We start from the raw sequence: 15,997 nt of genomic DNA on the forward strand, positions 1-15,997 counted from the left end.
TTATAACCAGAGTAGAACTCTGGGGAAAATCTTTTAAACAAAGTTTAGATTTGACTTATGTCTAGCATCTCCTCAAAAAGAATTAAGGGGTCATTTCCAGGAAAGGTGCTCAGAATACACACCAGATGCTTCAGGCACCTTCTCATCTTTCACATATCTCTGAGACTCTGCTCCGCACTGCCTCTGGAATTCACATGCTGTTTGGAGGTTTTCATCGTATCCCTCCTGGCATCTTCACTTTCCTTTTTAAAGGGAAACACAAGCAAAAGTGGGAATAGTGGTCCTGATTTCATTGGCATGTGAATCTTAGGAATTCAACCTGGGAAATTAAGGAAAAGGCAGTTTTTCAAAAGTGGTCTATGGAACTGTGGAAGTAGTTTTGGGGATCAATAGGTTTTTCTCAATTACCCTCAGGTCTTAAGAGGACTATTGCATTTTGTCTGTGAAACCAAAGGGCTGTGATGTGGGAGCTTACTGTGGAGGGTAGGAGTCAGGGTTGTAGCATGAGAATTTATCACTATATTCCCTACAATACTAAGATTTTAAGGCAAAAAGAAAAACTTTTAAAAGCATGTCTCTCTCACCTTTTCACTTGCTCACTCCTTGCTCCTGATGCTTCCCTTCCCCTCTCCTTATCTCCCAGAGGTCTTCTTTTCCCCAGTTTTGAGCCTTTATTTATCCTTTGTCAGCTTCTCCTCTAGAAAGCAGTGAGAAAGGAGGAGATAGCATAAGAACCCTTCATGTGTGGCTAATGTGCACAAGTACCTGAATGTGTGCAGGATAGGAGGAAGGACAGCTGGTAGCACATACTCTATAAGAAAGAGGCGTGTATGACATTTTTCCTAAGTGCAACTGATAATATATGTATCCTGTAGTACCTCTTACCCCGCCAAAAAAGGGTCTAGCATCTAACAAAAAAGGTACTCATGGTACAAAACAGAAATCATGTATAGGACAGCTATTTATTTTCTCCAAAAAGAAAGAAAATGCTGAAAGCACATGTGTCTCTTAAGTGCTTATTAACAAATACTGGAAGTATAATACATTTAAAATAATAACACCACACTCATTATACTTTCCTGAGAGGTTAAAAACACACACTCACACGCGCGTGCACACACACACACACACACACACACACACACACAAACAACTTTGTGGGACTACCAAACAGACTTTTCACCTTCACCTGAGACCTTCCTATCTGAGCAACTCGTAAGACTCAAAACAGCATGCCTTGGCATGCTGTAACTTTTTAGTCCCTTCAGCATAGGATCCTGCTTGTCTTGGACATCTCCACTTAGAAGTGATGTAATTGCAGGCAGCCTCTTCTATTAGGCAGTCATCATGGACTCAGAACCTAGGAACTCTTGAATTCACGAGTTATTGACAGTATTAGAAATACTCATATCAGGACTGCTGCCTCAGATACTTCCTAGTTGTGTGATCCTCGGCAAGTCTTGGCTAGAAGGGGCTGTATTCCACGACCTTTAAAATCCCTTTCATCTCTAAATCTATAATCCTTAAATCCTTTGACCTGTGCATAGGGAGCAAAGAGGCAGCCAAGGTCTGAAGGTTCAGATAGATTTGCCTAGGTAAGTACATATTCTCACTCACATGTGCTCTAGATATGGACTGCCATTGCTGCTGGTGGTGGTGGTGAGTGTGTGTGTGTGTGTGTGTATGTGTGTGGAGATTCCCCTCACCCCTCAATGGAAGTCCAAAGAACACCAGACATAGTCCCAAAGTGGCCGACTTAAAGGAAAGGAGCAGAGACTTTGTATAGCTCATTTGAGAGGGGAGGTCTCTATATAGGAGTTAATCCCCTGCAATATTCAGTAGCCATCCTCTTTGAAGTCCTGGTCATGGGGACAAAGTGACCAATCAGTTGTGTCTATGTAGCATGCACTTTAGCAAGAGCCTGGGACATATGTACCACAGAAAGAGACCAAGGCACATATCCATTTCCATGAACCTGAAACATATGCCCAGCTCCATGGGGTAACCCTTATTACAACTACTATTATCCCTATTTTGCTGATGAGGAAACTGAGGCTCAGAGGTGTTTAGTAATTTTTCACATGTTGACACAGTTAATGTCAAGGCAAGATAGGTGTCTCCTGATTGTAGATAATTAATAATAATAGATAACTGGCATTTATATAATGCTTAAAAGTTTGCAAATCACTCTACAAATATTATCTCATTTTATCCTCACAATAACCTTAGGAAGTAAGTGTTTTTATTATCCCCATTTTATAGATGAGGAAACTGAGGCAGACAGAGATAAAGTGACTTGCCCAGGGTCCCACAGCTAGTAAGTATCCGAGGTCAGATTTGAACTCAAGTCCTCCTGACTTCCATTCCAGTGCTTTGTCCAATGAGCAACTAGGCTGCTACAATCTTTCCAGTGTATTATGTTGTCTCCTCAGTATAACTACATGCATACAAATAACTATTGTACAAAGCTTTAGGTACTAAGAGTTATAGGAATGATAGAGAAAACAATTATCCCTATAGGAGTTTGTAGAGGGAAAGAATAATCATTTTTATCTGGTGATCAGAGAAGGCTTGTTGGACTAGGTACCAAAAAGATATCTTGGAGCATCCACCACTGGATTGCCCTTCAAACATAACTCACAAAAAAGAGAAGCAAAAAACCCAAGCAGCTGCTGTCAGAAAGAACTCCCCTGGGGGGGGGGGGCAGAGCCAAGATGGTGGAGTGAAAGCAGTGACTTGCTTGAGCTCTCCCCTACACCTCTCCAAAAACCTATAAAAAATGGCTCTAAATAAATTCTAAAGCAGTAGAACCCACAAAAAGACAGAGTGAAACAAATTTCCAGCCCAAGACAATCTGGATGGCTGATAAGAAAGGTATATTGCGCTGGGCTGGGAGAGGAGCACAGTTTGGCGTGGGGCTCGTAGGCCCCAGCGACCCTGGAGCAGGCCTCAGAGGACTGAATCGCGGGCAGCTGTGGAGGTTTCCAGGCTTTTCAACACATGAATGCCAAAGACAACTTGGAAGGTCAGTGGGAAAAGTCTGTGACTGCGGTGAGAGTTAGAAGCTAGGTTTCAGCCACAAGTCCCAAGTACGGGCAGTGGCTGCCTCCTGAGCTTCTGCCACAGACTGAGGGGGAATCGAGTGGCTGATCAGAGGGGGATTGCAGGGATCTCTTTGCCAGTGCTGAGGCAGGATTCTCTTGCTTTGCCCGTGCTTGGATCTGGGTCACAGTTCTGAGGGGCAGTCCTGGGGTGAGGAGGAGTGCTGGCATGGTGGAGCTTGCTGTGGTGGTAGAGAGGAAACACCTCACCCCTTATCATAGTACCTTGGAAGAACTGAAAATTTACAGGTCCCTAGAAGTATCTCTGAAAACAGCTGGACAAACCCCTGAAGCTTGGGACGGTACATTGGAAGCAGATTCTTACCTTAACAAAAAGTTTAAAACTCAAGTAATTGGCTAGGATCATGAGCAAACCTCGCAAAAAGAGTCAAACTATATTATCTTATTTTGGTGACAAAGAAGATCAAAACATACAACCAGAAGAAGACAACAAAGTCAAAGCTCCTATATCCAAAGCCTCCAAGAAAAATATGAATTAGTCTTAGGCCTTGGAGCAGCTCAAAAGGGATTGTGAGAAGCAAATAAGAGAAGTAGAGGAAGAACTGGGAAGAGAAATGAGAGTGATGCAAGAAAATCATGAAAAACAAGTCAACAGCTTGCTAAAGGAGACCCAAAAAAATAGTGAAGAAAATAACACCTTAAAAAATAGCCTAACCCAAATGGCAAAAGAGGTCCAAAAAGCTAATGAGGAAAAGAATGCCTTAAACAGCAAAATTGGCCAAATGGAAAAGGAAGTCCAAAAGATTACTGGAGAAAATACTTCCTTAAAAATTAGAATAGAGCAATTGGAAGCTAGTGACTTTATGAGAAATCAAGACATTGTAAAATAAATCCAAAAGGATGAAAAACTAGAAAACAATGTGAAGTATCTCACTGAAAAAACAACTGACCTGGAAAATAGATCCAAGAGAGGGAATTTAAAAATTATTGGACTATCTGAAAGCCATGATCAAAAAAAGAGCCTAGACATCATCTTTCAAGAATTTATCAAGGAAAACTGCCCTGCTATTTTAGAACCAGAGGGCAAAATAGAAATTGAAAGAATCCACTGATCTCCTCCTGAAAGAGATCCCCAAAGGAAAACTACTAGGAATATTGTAGCCAAATTTCAGAGTTCCCAGGTCAAGGAGAAAATACTGCAAGCAGCCAGAAAGAAACAATTCAAGTATTGTGGAAACACAATCAGGATAACACAAGATTTAGCAGCTTCTACATTAAGGGACTGCAGGGCATGGAATATAATATTCTGGAGGGCAAAGGAGATAGGATTACAACCAAGAATCACCTACCCAGCAAAACCGAGTATAATCCTTCAGGGGAAAAAATGGTCATTCAGTGAAATAGAGGGCCTTCAAGCATTCTTGATGAAAAGACCAGAGCTGAATAGAAAATTTGACTTTCAAATACAAGACTCAAGTGGAACATGAAGAGGTAAACAGGAAAGAGAAATCATAAGAGACTTATTAAGGTTGAACTGTTTACATTTCTGCATGGAAAGATGATATTTGTATCTCATGAGACCTTTGTCAGTATTAGGGTAGTTGGAGAGAAAAAATTATATGTATGTATCTATGTATAGATAGATAGATAGATAGATAGATAGATAGATAGAGGGCACAGGGAGAGTTGATGATGAAAGGGTCGTTATCTGGAGAATAAAATTAAGGGGTGAGAGAGGATTATATTAGGGGAAGGAGAAGGGGAGAGGTAGAATGGGGTAAATTATCTCACACAAAAAAAAATAAAAGAAAAGTCTCTTACAGTGGAAGGGAAACAGGGGAAGGTGAGAGAGAATGAGTGAATCTTATTCTCATAGGATTTGACTTGAGGGAATAACATACACACTCAATTGGGTATGGAAATCTATCTTACTCTACAGGAAAATGGGGGGGAGGGGACAAGAAAGTAGGGGGATGATAGAGAGGAGGGCAGATTGGGTATGGGGGTAATCAGGAGCAAATACTTATGAGGAGAGACAGGGTCAAAAGAAAGAATAGAATAAATGGGGGAGAGCAGGATAAGATTAAGGGAAATAGAGTTAGTTTTTCACAGCATGTCTACTATGGAAGTGTTTTGCATAACTGCACATGTATAACCTAAAAAGAAAGAAAGAAAGAAAGAAAGAAAGAACGAACGAAAGAACTCCCCTGGGATGAGATCAATGTGACCAGGTCAGTGGCTTGTACTTATTCCCAAGGCTGGGTAATCACTGGTGATGCCCCGGGTTTCCTGGCATGGGTGAGTCAACTTTGTGAGTTGAGTAAGCTCCAATCAGGTAATTCTCTCTCTCTGGCTTGAGCACAGAAGAGGCAGGATTTCACATTCCTTCTCTAGGGAGGTGCCCTGAGGTTGGAGTGAGGTGAGGATTGCCCTTTAGTGAAGGGCAATTTAATAATAAAGTCAGCTGATTGGAAAGGAGAGAGACTAAAGGTTTAGATTCAGAAGCAGCAGGCTGTAGTAGCACAGTGTTAAATTAAGAATCAGTAAGACCTAAGGTTCAAACTTATTACTTTCATTTACTAGGTGTGTGACCCTGGGCAAGTCACTTGATACATCTTAGCCTCAGTTTCTTTACCTGTAAAATGAAGGGGTTGGTCTTTAAGGTCCCTTCCAACTTTAAACCTATCATACTATGAAACTGACCACATTGGGGAAGGACTTATGCCTATTAGGTTCTCCCACTTCGTATCCATTAAGATAGTTTCTTTAGATTTTACTACCTAAGAAAAAGCCTTCCTGAAATGAAATCAATTAGTCGATCAATTCTTGATAGGAGGAACAGGGTAAGAGTAAGGCTCAACACAAGAATGAAGAGGAATGGGAAGAAGGTGAAGCAGCCAGCCTGACTGAAAGGAAGGGTTTCTTTTGAAAAGCAGTGAGAGACAAGTTGAAGCTGCTAGACTGAGGAGGGTGATGGGCTGAAGCTTTTATTTAGGGAACTGCCTCCCAAAGGGAGACAAGTTATGAACCTTGAAGTTCTCTCTCTAAGAGAAGGCTACCAGGGAGTTTTCTTCACTCCTACAGAGGAAAAGGGGGAAAGTTGGATAAACATGTTTGGTTGGGCAGTGGCCAGAGTAGACCCTGTATCTCTGCCAATATTTGCAACATGTCAATCATTAGCTGGTGGCTGTTCTTAGGGCTTCAGAAACCACCACAACCCAGATCTCCCGAGAAGGTGAGTGTTCATTCCGACAACTTGGATTTATTCGGAGAGACCTGCAGGGAGAATGAGGGGATGTCTGGGAAAAGGTGTGGGCAGGGCAGTATTGAGGAAACATAGGTCCAACCCTTTAGGGATTAGCTGATTGTCTGGAGTCCTGAGAGAAAAAAAAAATTACATTCTTCTTTCCTCTTAAACCCTGCTAGTACAAGGCAGAATGGACTCTTATTTCCCCCAGTAAGAGGTATAGCCCCCAGACTTCCAGACTGGCCAGTGTTTCCAGCTGGCAAATGTGATAGCAGCCAACATTATCCTTTTGGGAAAGAGAAGGGGGCAGGCAGTGTTCAGTGAACTTGTGGGTGGAGGTGAGACTAGGCTAGCTCACCCAATCTTATCTTGCCTGGCATTGCCTTTCATCATTCAGAACCCATTCCAACAAAGGATCAGCTGGCAAGAGCAAGCCTCAGCCTCTCACTATACTGATGCTACCTGGTTGTATCTCTGCTAGTAGATTTTAAACTCCCCAAGGGCAGAAATTATGTCTTACATATACCTTATATCCCCACAAAGTGACTAGCCCAGGGTCACACAAGTTTATAAATGCACGCATAGGTATTGAGCAACTAATTGGTGGGCACAGACCACCGATAGTGAGGGAGGGGAATCAGAACTAAGACTTGGTTTCTAGTCAAGAGTTTACATCTTTATGGGAGAGACAAAGCAGATATATGAGAAATAATATTAAGCTAAATTATCAAATACTAGATTGAGGGAATTGAATATGTCAATAGGAGTTTCTGAACTTAAGAAATTCAGAGAAGAGAGTGATCATGTGGGTTAGAGCTGGGACACTCTTCTGAAGAGGTGTGAGTGAAAAAGGTAAGGACGTTTAAAGTGCATTGGCACCCTCGATCTCCTTAGGCATGTTTTCTGTCCATTTTACCTGTGTGGCTCTCCCTTCTCTGGGGTACCTCTTTGCCCTTTTTCCTTCAGAGTTCCTGTGACTGATAACCTTGGGCACCTCTGAAGCTCTTTATTTCCTTCTCCCATCATGACATGGAAGTTCTTATTGATTCCAACACTCCTGGCATTGGGACTGGGCCTCCCCTATGTGGCTGGAGCAGAGTCAGGTATGTAGAGGCTGATAGCTGATGGGAATAAGGGACCTCATCATGCTGATATCAGTGAGGATGGAGGGGAGTGTGTGTGTGTGTGTGTGTGTGTGTGTGTGTGTGTGTGTGTGTGTTTACTTTTCTGATTCAGGCTGGTCACTCTCATATGTGTCTCTTGACCATTTTGATCTCGTGATTTCTCCAATGTGAAGATGCTTGCTCCTCTGAGGCAGATTGCAATCAAATCTTAACAGCACCATTTGTTTATCTAGCCCTGTGATAGCTGCTGTGGAGCACATCTCCACCTTCACAAATTAGAGCATACCAAAAGTCTTAGTGTATTTAAGCTACTAAAATTTAAAACTGCACTAAGACTTTTGAGATACCCTGTATAAGATATGGTCTCTGGGCTTAGAACACTTATGGTTTACTTAGGGGGTGGGGGTAGGAAGAGAAGACCAACATACATGAAACAATAGTGAATGACAAATAATTATGCACTCAAATGGTAAACAGACTATATAATTGCCATAATAATCCAGAAGTGTAGTAGAATACTCTGCTGGACTTAAGGGTAAGAGGCTGGCTCAAATCTCACATTAGATGCATGACCCAGAGCAGGTCATTTAACCTCTTTTAACTTCTGGAAAGGCTCAAATGGGAATAATAATACTTATGCTACTTATCTCACAAAGTCAATATGAGGCAAATACTTTGTATACTTTAAAGGGCTATACAGGATGTTGAAGTTTAAAATGGCACTGAGACTTTTGGGACACTTGATATAAGTGTGGTTTATCATTATCATTATATTGTTGCTATTATTGCCTCTGTAGGCTAGGTTGGTCAATATTTTCACAAATATTTGGTGCCTCCCCCATTGGAATGTAACTCATTGCAAGTAGGGATTATTTCATTCTTTGTACTTAAATCCCCAGTGCCTGATACATAGTAGGTATATAATAAATACTAGCTGGTTGTTTCAAGTAGGCTTTATTTTAGGAAGGATTTAGATAGTCAAAGCTATTATGCATCTCAATAGCAGGGGAAGAAAAATGAAAAATATGATACCTAGTATTGTCTTGAAAGTATGACAGTTAAAAGTATCCTGATGACTTGGACAGTGGATCCTGAGTAATAATGATATAAAACTCATTTGATAGAAACCAAAATATCTTTGCTGCCTCTAAAGGGATTAAGTCTCTCTGAAAATTAGCAGGGACCACCTTGATTGGAGTTATATTAAAACATCGAGTGTCCATGGGTGCCTTTGAAGAGGTGGATGGATACCATAACCCTGATGTGTCTAAACTCAACCAATTTCTCTGGAGTTTCTGGTTTGAGCGAGACTAATTCTAGCTATGCAGAATGCTCACATGGTACTATATATAGGCAGTGAGTAGGGGTACAGTACTGGAACCTCCTTACCATTTATGTCTTCCCTGCACTAACTTATAGAAGGGCAGAAGGCAGTGCTGGCAGGGAACACACAGGTTCATGGCAACCAGCACTCTCAGGTTATCCCCCCCAAACCCTCAACCATGGGGGTATAGCCAGAGAAGTTTGATTTTTGGAAATTCCTTGGTGCCCATAGAATGGAAGCATCACTTGAGGAAACCCAGTGGTAGGGGCTGACGTGTTTTCAATGCATGAGTAGGCTATGTCTGCAGAGGCTGCTGCACAATCCACTTCTATGACTACTTTACTCTCTTACAAAAAGAGTCCCAGAAAAAATGGTTCTCTCCAAGATGGCAGACCTAAGGAACCACTTGAAAAAAAAGTTGTTAGTCAATGGCACTGTAAGAGTGCCTGTACTTTACCCATATTAGTAGTTCAGAAAAAGACTGAGCAGATTAAGATATGTAAGGACTAACAAAAACACTGAATAATAGAAATAGGGTAGACTGGATGCTTGATTTTATGTGATTCTATAATAAGGACACCATGTCAAAGAGTTCACGGTACCTAGAATAGTGTATGGCATGGTCCTCATGTGAGAGGAAGGTAAGAAAAAGAAACCTTTTTATCTGTCCAGTGGAATTCTACCAATTTGAGAACATAATCCAATAATGACCAGAGAGCCTCTGACTCCAAGTCTAGTGCTCTTAACAGTAGACCCAAGCTACCATGTCTTACCATATTCCATTTGCTAACCTGTGATGGGGTGTTCTAACAGCCAGAGTTGTTCCCTAGGAGTTAATGGATCTAGCTCTGGTATGTCCTTCCACAGTGGGCTGCGCAGGGACTTACAGAGCACTGAGTTTCTTTATTGTTGGCCTTGTCAACTAAAGTTGAGGAATGTTGGTATTTTTAAAGTGTTTTTGAGAAAAGTTGAAGCCACCAGGATCTTGAGGCTACGAAAGAGAGAGAACCAGTTCCTGGAGGAACTGAAACAAGGAAACATTGAAAGGGAGTGTGTGGAAGAGAGCTGCTCCTTTGAAGAAGCCCGGGAGGTTTTTGAGTCCCAAGAGAAAACGGTGAGTGCTTTGATCTTCTTTCTTTCTCTAATGCTATGTACTCCTATCATCCCTCTTTGACTCATCCCATTGGCATGCTCTGGTCCTCACAGCCCAAGTCAATACCCAGTTTTCTATCTATCTATCTATCTATCTATCTATCTATCTATCTATCTATTATTTATTCATTCATTTTTCATTTGTTCATTTATTTTGAAGATCATCTATGGCTCCTATGTAATCACTAGGTTGCTCTGTTCCCCTTTCTTCCTACCCTTGCCCCATCTCCCGTCATATCTGGAACAAACATTTCCAACCTCATAGATATGTGCTCAAGGAGTAGAAATTTATTTTAGCAATAGCTGAAATAGCTATAAGACCGAAGCAAAACTCAGTCACATGTGTGCACTCCAAAGCCATATATAGATTTCTTTCGTAGAGACCTTGGTTCTAGTTCTAGCTTGTCTATTAACCGTATGGCCGGGGCAAGTCATTGCTTTTGGGGGCCTCAGTTTACTCATCTCTGAAATAATGGGGTTGGACTAGTAGATAATCTTTAGAATAGCTTCCATCTTCTAAGTATCTGTGATTCTCTGCTGCATTGTGTTCACTGCATTCTAAACCTGCTCCAGTGGCACAGAGATTTAAAAGTCGAGTGTAGTAATACATGCACACTGAATTGCTCAAGAATAGCCACTTCCTCTTCCACATCTTCCTTCCTCTCCCCCACCAGTCGTCAGAGGGGCCATGGATCTGAGGAGTGAAAAGATGAGCTGAGGTTGACCAATCCCATCCCTCTCTGGAGTCAGGGTCCTTTGGTTAAAGTGTGAGTCTCCCTTTGGCTTGTTCTAGTGAGTTTGAAGCAAAGATATGGGAACAGACAGGCTCTCCATGGAAGGGAAGATAGAGCTGATGTCTCTTTCTGATAACTGTTGTGTATTTGTTTCTGCAGATGGAGTTCTGGTTCTACTACAAAGGTAAGAAGAAGAGGAGGAAGTAAGGCTATCTCTTATCCTGGTGGGGTAATGGACAATGACTGGGTCAGGGATCAGGGGACCCAAATTCTAATTTTGTCTCAGCTAGCCATATTGTGATTTCAGGCTAGTCACTTCAGCAAGCTTGTCCCTACTTTCTTCCTACGTAAAGTGAACTGGGATGTTCAAGTGGGAAGGGATCTTGGAGATCTTCTAATCACAGAACTGCAGACCATTTTCTTTATTTTCTAAAGGAGGAAACAGGTTCAGAGAACTTACTTGTAGTCAGCCTTTCCAAAGTGTCATGTTGCCTCAATAAGGAAAATAATACCCGCCCGACTTACCTCATAGGGTGGATGTGAGGATCAAATGAGATAGCACACAGGAAAGAACTTTTTTGAAAAGTTAAAAATGTCCATCTTCTTGTTCAATTACTTTATCTACTTGATGAAGGTAGAAGTAGGGTGATTAATATAATTTAAAAATTACTATCTTCTTTTTTCCAAGCTGTTGCTGGGATGAGGGGTTGGAATGGATGGCCTCCAAGGTTTTTTCTGATTCTAAAATGCCAGGCTGATAGAGATGGTGTCCGGGGCCACAGAAACCCCGTGGAGCCTAGTATCCAGAGCAGGCTTTATGGGGCCCTCCCATCGAGACAGCACAAGAGAAAGGGAGCTGTGGGAGTATGAAGAACTCAGAGACTTGTGGGAAATGATGAGTAGAAATAAGCAGAATCAGAAGAGCAATTTACACAATGACTACGATGTAAATGAAAAGAACTTGAAAAGGAAGCCAAACTCTTGAGTAACTGTAAAAACCAATATTGGCCTCACAGAAGAGTCAATGAAACACATCCACTTCCTCTTGGCAGAGAGGTGGGGGGTTACAAGATGTAATATATGCAGGATGTTGCCTATATTACAAGATGTGGTAACTACATTGGTTGTTTTTGCCGAACTGTTTTTCTCTGTTAAAGGGAAGATTTGATTCTAGGGGCAGGAGGAGGGATTATATATCTCCTAGATGACTGATGTCAAAACCAAGGGCATCAATAACATTTTAAACAAATGTATGTATGCTGGTGGGGAACCAACAGTTAAATGGGGCAGCACATTGTGAGACAAAGCAATGGATTCAGTCCAGGCTCTATCAGAAAAATACAAGGTACCTCCAGTGGTTTAGTCTTTGACTTATAATTCTAATAAAACAGAGCTTTGTTCTAGTGTTCACTTTTGCTAAAATTAAAATTAAAAAGGAGTCATGTAGATTGAACAATGGAAGTATGGCATATGAACACAAGGCGCCACTGGAACCCTGTAGCCTAGTAAGGGAGGGGACCAAAGGCTTAGCAGGAAGATGCTAAAACAGTTCAAGATTTGGAGTCAAATCCTTCCTCTGTGACTTCCTATTTCTGCCTCCCTGGAAAAGTCTTTTGACCTTTCTGGACCTCATTTTCCCTATCTGTATAATGAGGAGTTTGAACTAATTGACCACCAAGTCTTTTCCAGCTTTAATTCATTCTATGCTCCTATGACTCAGGGAAATCCCATCATTATTAGAAATAACCAGGGGCAGCTAGGTGGCAGCTAGGTGGCCCAGTGTATAGAGTATACAGTGGATAGAGTATACAGTGTATAGAGTACCAGCCCTGGAGTCAGGAGGACCTGAGTTCAAATCTGGTCTCAGACCAGACATTTGACACTTAATAGAGGTGTGACCCTGGACAAGTCACTTAACCCCAATTGCTTTGGGGGGAAAAAAAGAAAAAGAAATAATCCAATCGATTATATATATATATGTGTATATATATATGTATATATATACACACACACACACACACACACACACACATATTTATCTCCATCCATTCAATCCAATCAGTTACAAAATCTTGTTTTTTTCTACCTTTACACTATCTCTCTGATGTCCTCTTCTCATTATGTACACAGTCATTACCTTAGTTCAGGACTGTGTCAGTCTTGCCTAGATTATTATAGTGGTTTCCTGTTTAGTCTCCGAATTAGGTTTATTCCATCCCCCCCATCCATAAATACAATACTTTATTTCTTCAGTTATTTTAATTATTTTATATTAATCTATTTTAAGGTAATTCTATTCCTACTAGCTCTCTTATCCTTACTCTCAACCCAACCTCATCTGACATACCTTTCCCTAGTTTTGGAATTTTGCTTTTTATTAGTTCTTTTTTTTCTTGTTTTTATCTAGTTATTTAATTCTTCCTTTCTTTTTTCCTTTTCAGTTTAGCAGCCAAATAAAATCCATCTTCCCCTTCTCCCTCTTATTTTATTTTGTTAGTTTTAAATTTTCATTTTTTGTGCCTTTTTCTCATTTATTTCTCTCATTCTCATCATTATTTGTCTTCACTTTCTGTCTATTCTAGATTTCTATTCTTTAATTCATGGCCCTTATACTTAGTCTCTTTATTCTCTCTATTCTTCGTGGAATTAAAGCTTCCAAAGTACCTTCTTCTACACAGTTTCCATGTTACTGCCTTGTAGATCTTACCCCTTGGCCTCCCTTTTCTGTTGTACCTCACTCTTAGAAATACAAATTCCTGCAGGTGATAGAGAGGATATTGCCCCATGGTTGGCATTTTCCTATGTTCCTCATTGTGCAATTCATTGTTAAACTTTGCCCTCACCCATTTGTTTTGAAATCTCCTCCTTGGGTTCACGTCCTTGTACTCCTCTGAGTGTCATTTCCCCGAAGGAGCTCCAGTTCCTCAGGCAGGATGAGTGCCTGCTTCCAGATCCCTGCAGATTATACCCATCTGTGCCACCCTGGGCAGGTCAGTTAACCTTTGCTGAGAGAGAGAGACAGAGACAGAGACAGAGACAGAGAATAGTTCTGATCTCCCATAGAGGCATGCATCAGTAGTGACCTCTCCCACTACTCAAAGATTTCTCTCTTTTTCAGCATCTCCCTTTGCCTCCTTACAAATTCTCTTATGGGCTTTCTTCTTCCTGAGAGACTATAGGAATTATTTCCCCTTCATTGTAAGCTTTTGGTGTAAGATATGTCATTCTTTTTTTTTCCTTTTGCAAGGCAATTGAGGTTAAGTGACTTGCCCAGGGTCACACAGCTAGTAAGTGCCAAGTAGTCTGAGGCTGAATTTGAATTCAGGTCCTCCTGGCTCCAGGGCTGCTGCTCTGTACACTGTGCCACCTAGCTGCCCCAAGATATCTCATTCCCTTCTATCTTCTCCCTTTTATGCACTCTCTTCTTTTGTAAGTTAATTCCTTAAAAAAAAACCCAAAAACTGATTCATTGGTAGAAGGAGTGTCGTGAGGTTTAGTCCATGATGCTTCAGGCCTGTTTCTCTACTATCACTTCTATTTGATGTCTGTTTTCTACCTTGCCCCCTTGTGAACATTTAGAAAGAAATCTTTTAATGGTCTCTCTGTTGTTATTTTGCTGGACTTGGTTGCTGTATTTATTTGCCTTTCTTGCATATCTGTTATTATCTGAGGCATTTGAAAAGCAAATAATTTCTTCAGGACTGGTTTTCTTTCTAGCACCTTTTTTTTTTTTTTTGGAACATCTATGTTCTTCATTAATGGCTAGACTCAAGCTTTGCAGAGTAGGTTGCATTGCACCCTGAGTTGCATCTTGAGCTTCTTTGATCTTTGCACATGTTTCCATTCCTTTCTGCATTTTTCTGGTTGATGCAGAATACAGTAGTCTTGTATTATTCAAATTTCCTTTCATTTATATTTGAAGGTCTTTCTTGTGGTCACTTGAAGGATTTCCTTTGTTAAATTTATTAAATGTGACATATGTGTTGGAGACTGCAGCACAGGGCTTTTTCTGAAGGAAAAAAAAACTATATAGATTATTTTGACATTTTGTTTTCAGTGTTCAAAAATTCTAAACAGCTTTCTTGTATTATTTCTTGTTTTTTTGACTTGTCATGTTTTTCTTGAAGACCTATAGTTATTAAGTTTTCTCTATGCATCCTGTCTTTGAGATCAATATATTTTGCTTGCATGGAAATAATGTTTTCTTTTAATGTTATTGCTTTTTGCTACTCTTCTTCCAGTTTATCCTTCACTTCTGTGTATTTGCATTCCCACTTAGGTTTTTTTCTCTTCTGTTTCTTTAGCGAGTCTTGCCACCATGGGTTCAAGTTTTTCTATTCTGCCAATTATTTCTTCTGTGTGGGTTATAAATTCCACCTTCACTTTCTTATTTCTTTTTTTAAACCATTCAGGAACATCCTGCTGTGGTTCCATGCTCTCTTTGGAATTTACAGGATGTTTGCCTCATCAAGTGTTGATTCACTTTCCTTTGTCATGCAGCATTTATTCATAGATGCCTGAACTCTTTTACCTGATTAAGAGGCCATATTCCCTTCTGCTATTAATGTCTAGTTAGTTTTGTTTTGTTTTTTTTTTTTGGTTTATGCTGTAGGTCTTTAATTTAGTTTTATTCCTACTGAGATCTTTGGTATTTTCAGACTTTTTCTTTTCTTGTAGTCCCCTATTGCTCTCTTTCTGACTCCTTCACTCTTTGAGTGTGATTTCCTTGAGAGCTGGATTTTAAAGCCATCTTTACTACCTCCCATGATGTTTAATTGCGTTCACCAGCCTTAATCTCTGTCCTAAGTAACTTCAGGGGATGGGAGGAGATACAGAACTGGCTCCAATTGAAAGTGGAGCTCTTTGTATCAAACTTAGTGTAACACCACACAACCACACATATGTGTCCTGCCCCAGTTCCCGCTGTCTTTTCTAGTTTTCTGGATGAGCTACAGAGGGTTGCTGCACTGATGTTTTGACCTAAACCTGCTTCTGTCTTTTGGTTTTCTCCAGGATTGGTAGGAAAAAAGAGGGGATGTAGAGTTGAGTTCTGTTGCATGTCCATGGGTCAGTGTGTGCAGTCCTTCTGCCAGAAGTGGTAGGCAATGGGGCAAAAAGTACTGAGTGAGCACGTTAGGGCTAACATTTAGTTTTATCTACTATTATTTCATTGAATTGTTATCTTATTTGGATTCATGGAGTCTTAGACCACAGAGACTGATTTATCACTGATTTATCTCCCGGGCAAAATTCCTACTTTGGAGAGGTTCAAGAGGTCATGAGGATCAGAGAAAATGTCTAGTCTGCCATATTGTGGGTCATGTGACATGACAGTATCCACTAATTAGTCTCTG

General features: G+C 40.7%; 1 protein-coding gene and 1 long non-coding RNA gene across 4 annotated transcripts in view; one reads left to right on the forward strand and one right to left on the reverse strand.

The window, feature by feature from the left end:
* On the reverse strand, nucleotides 1-11,522 carry LOC114037698. The gene is made up of 3 exons (XR_003568491.1): nucleotides 11,169-11,522; nucleotides 585-697; nucleotides 1-319 (listed from the first exon to the last, which is right to left on the reverse strand). It is a non-coding gene; the product is annotated as an uncharacterized LOC114037698 (long non-coding RNA).
* The window catches only part of LOC114037697 (coagulation factor X-like), a 23,355-nt gene continuing 13,608 nt past the window's right edge, over nucleotides 6,251-15,997 (forward strand). Inside the window, exons 1-4 of one of the 3 annotated variants that reach the window (XM_027854665.1) lie at nucleotides 6,251-6,297; nucleotides 7,276-7,412; nucleotides 9,711-9,871; nucleotides 10,803-10,827. In XM_027854665.1, the coding sequence (XP_027710466.1) occupies nucleotides 7,334-7,412; nucleotides 9,711-9,871; nucleotides 10,803-10,827 (265 nt within the window). In that variant the 5' untranslated portion in view covers nucleotides 6,251-6,297; nucleotides 7,276-7,333. Of the gene's footprint in view, nucleotides 6,298-6,448; nucleotides 7,162-7,275; nucleotides 7,413-9,710; nucleotides 9,872-10,493; nucleotides 10,677-10,802; nucleotides 10,828-15,997 lie in introns of those variants that run through there. The other 2 variants (XM_027854664.1, XM_027854666.1) reach the window with 2 other exon arrangements.

Source organism: Vombatus ursinus, unplaced genomic scaffold, assembly GCF_900497805.2.
Source record: "Vombatus ursinus unplaced genomic scaffold, bare-nosed wombat genome assembly UNPS02010548.1, whole genome shotgun sequence".
Taxonomy (NCBI): Eukaryota; Metazoa; Chordata; class Mammalia; order Diprotodontia; family Vombatidae; genus Vombatus; species Vombatus ursinus.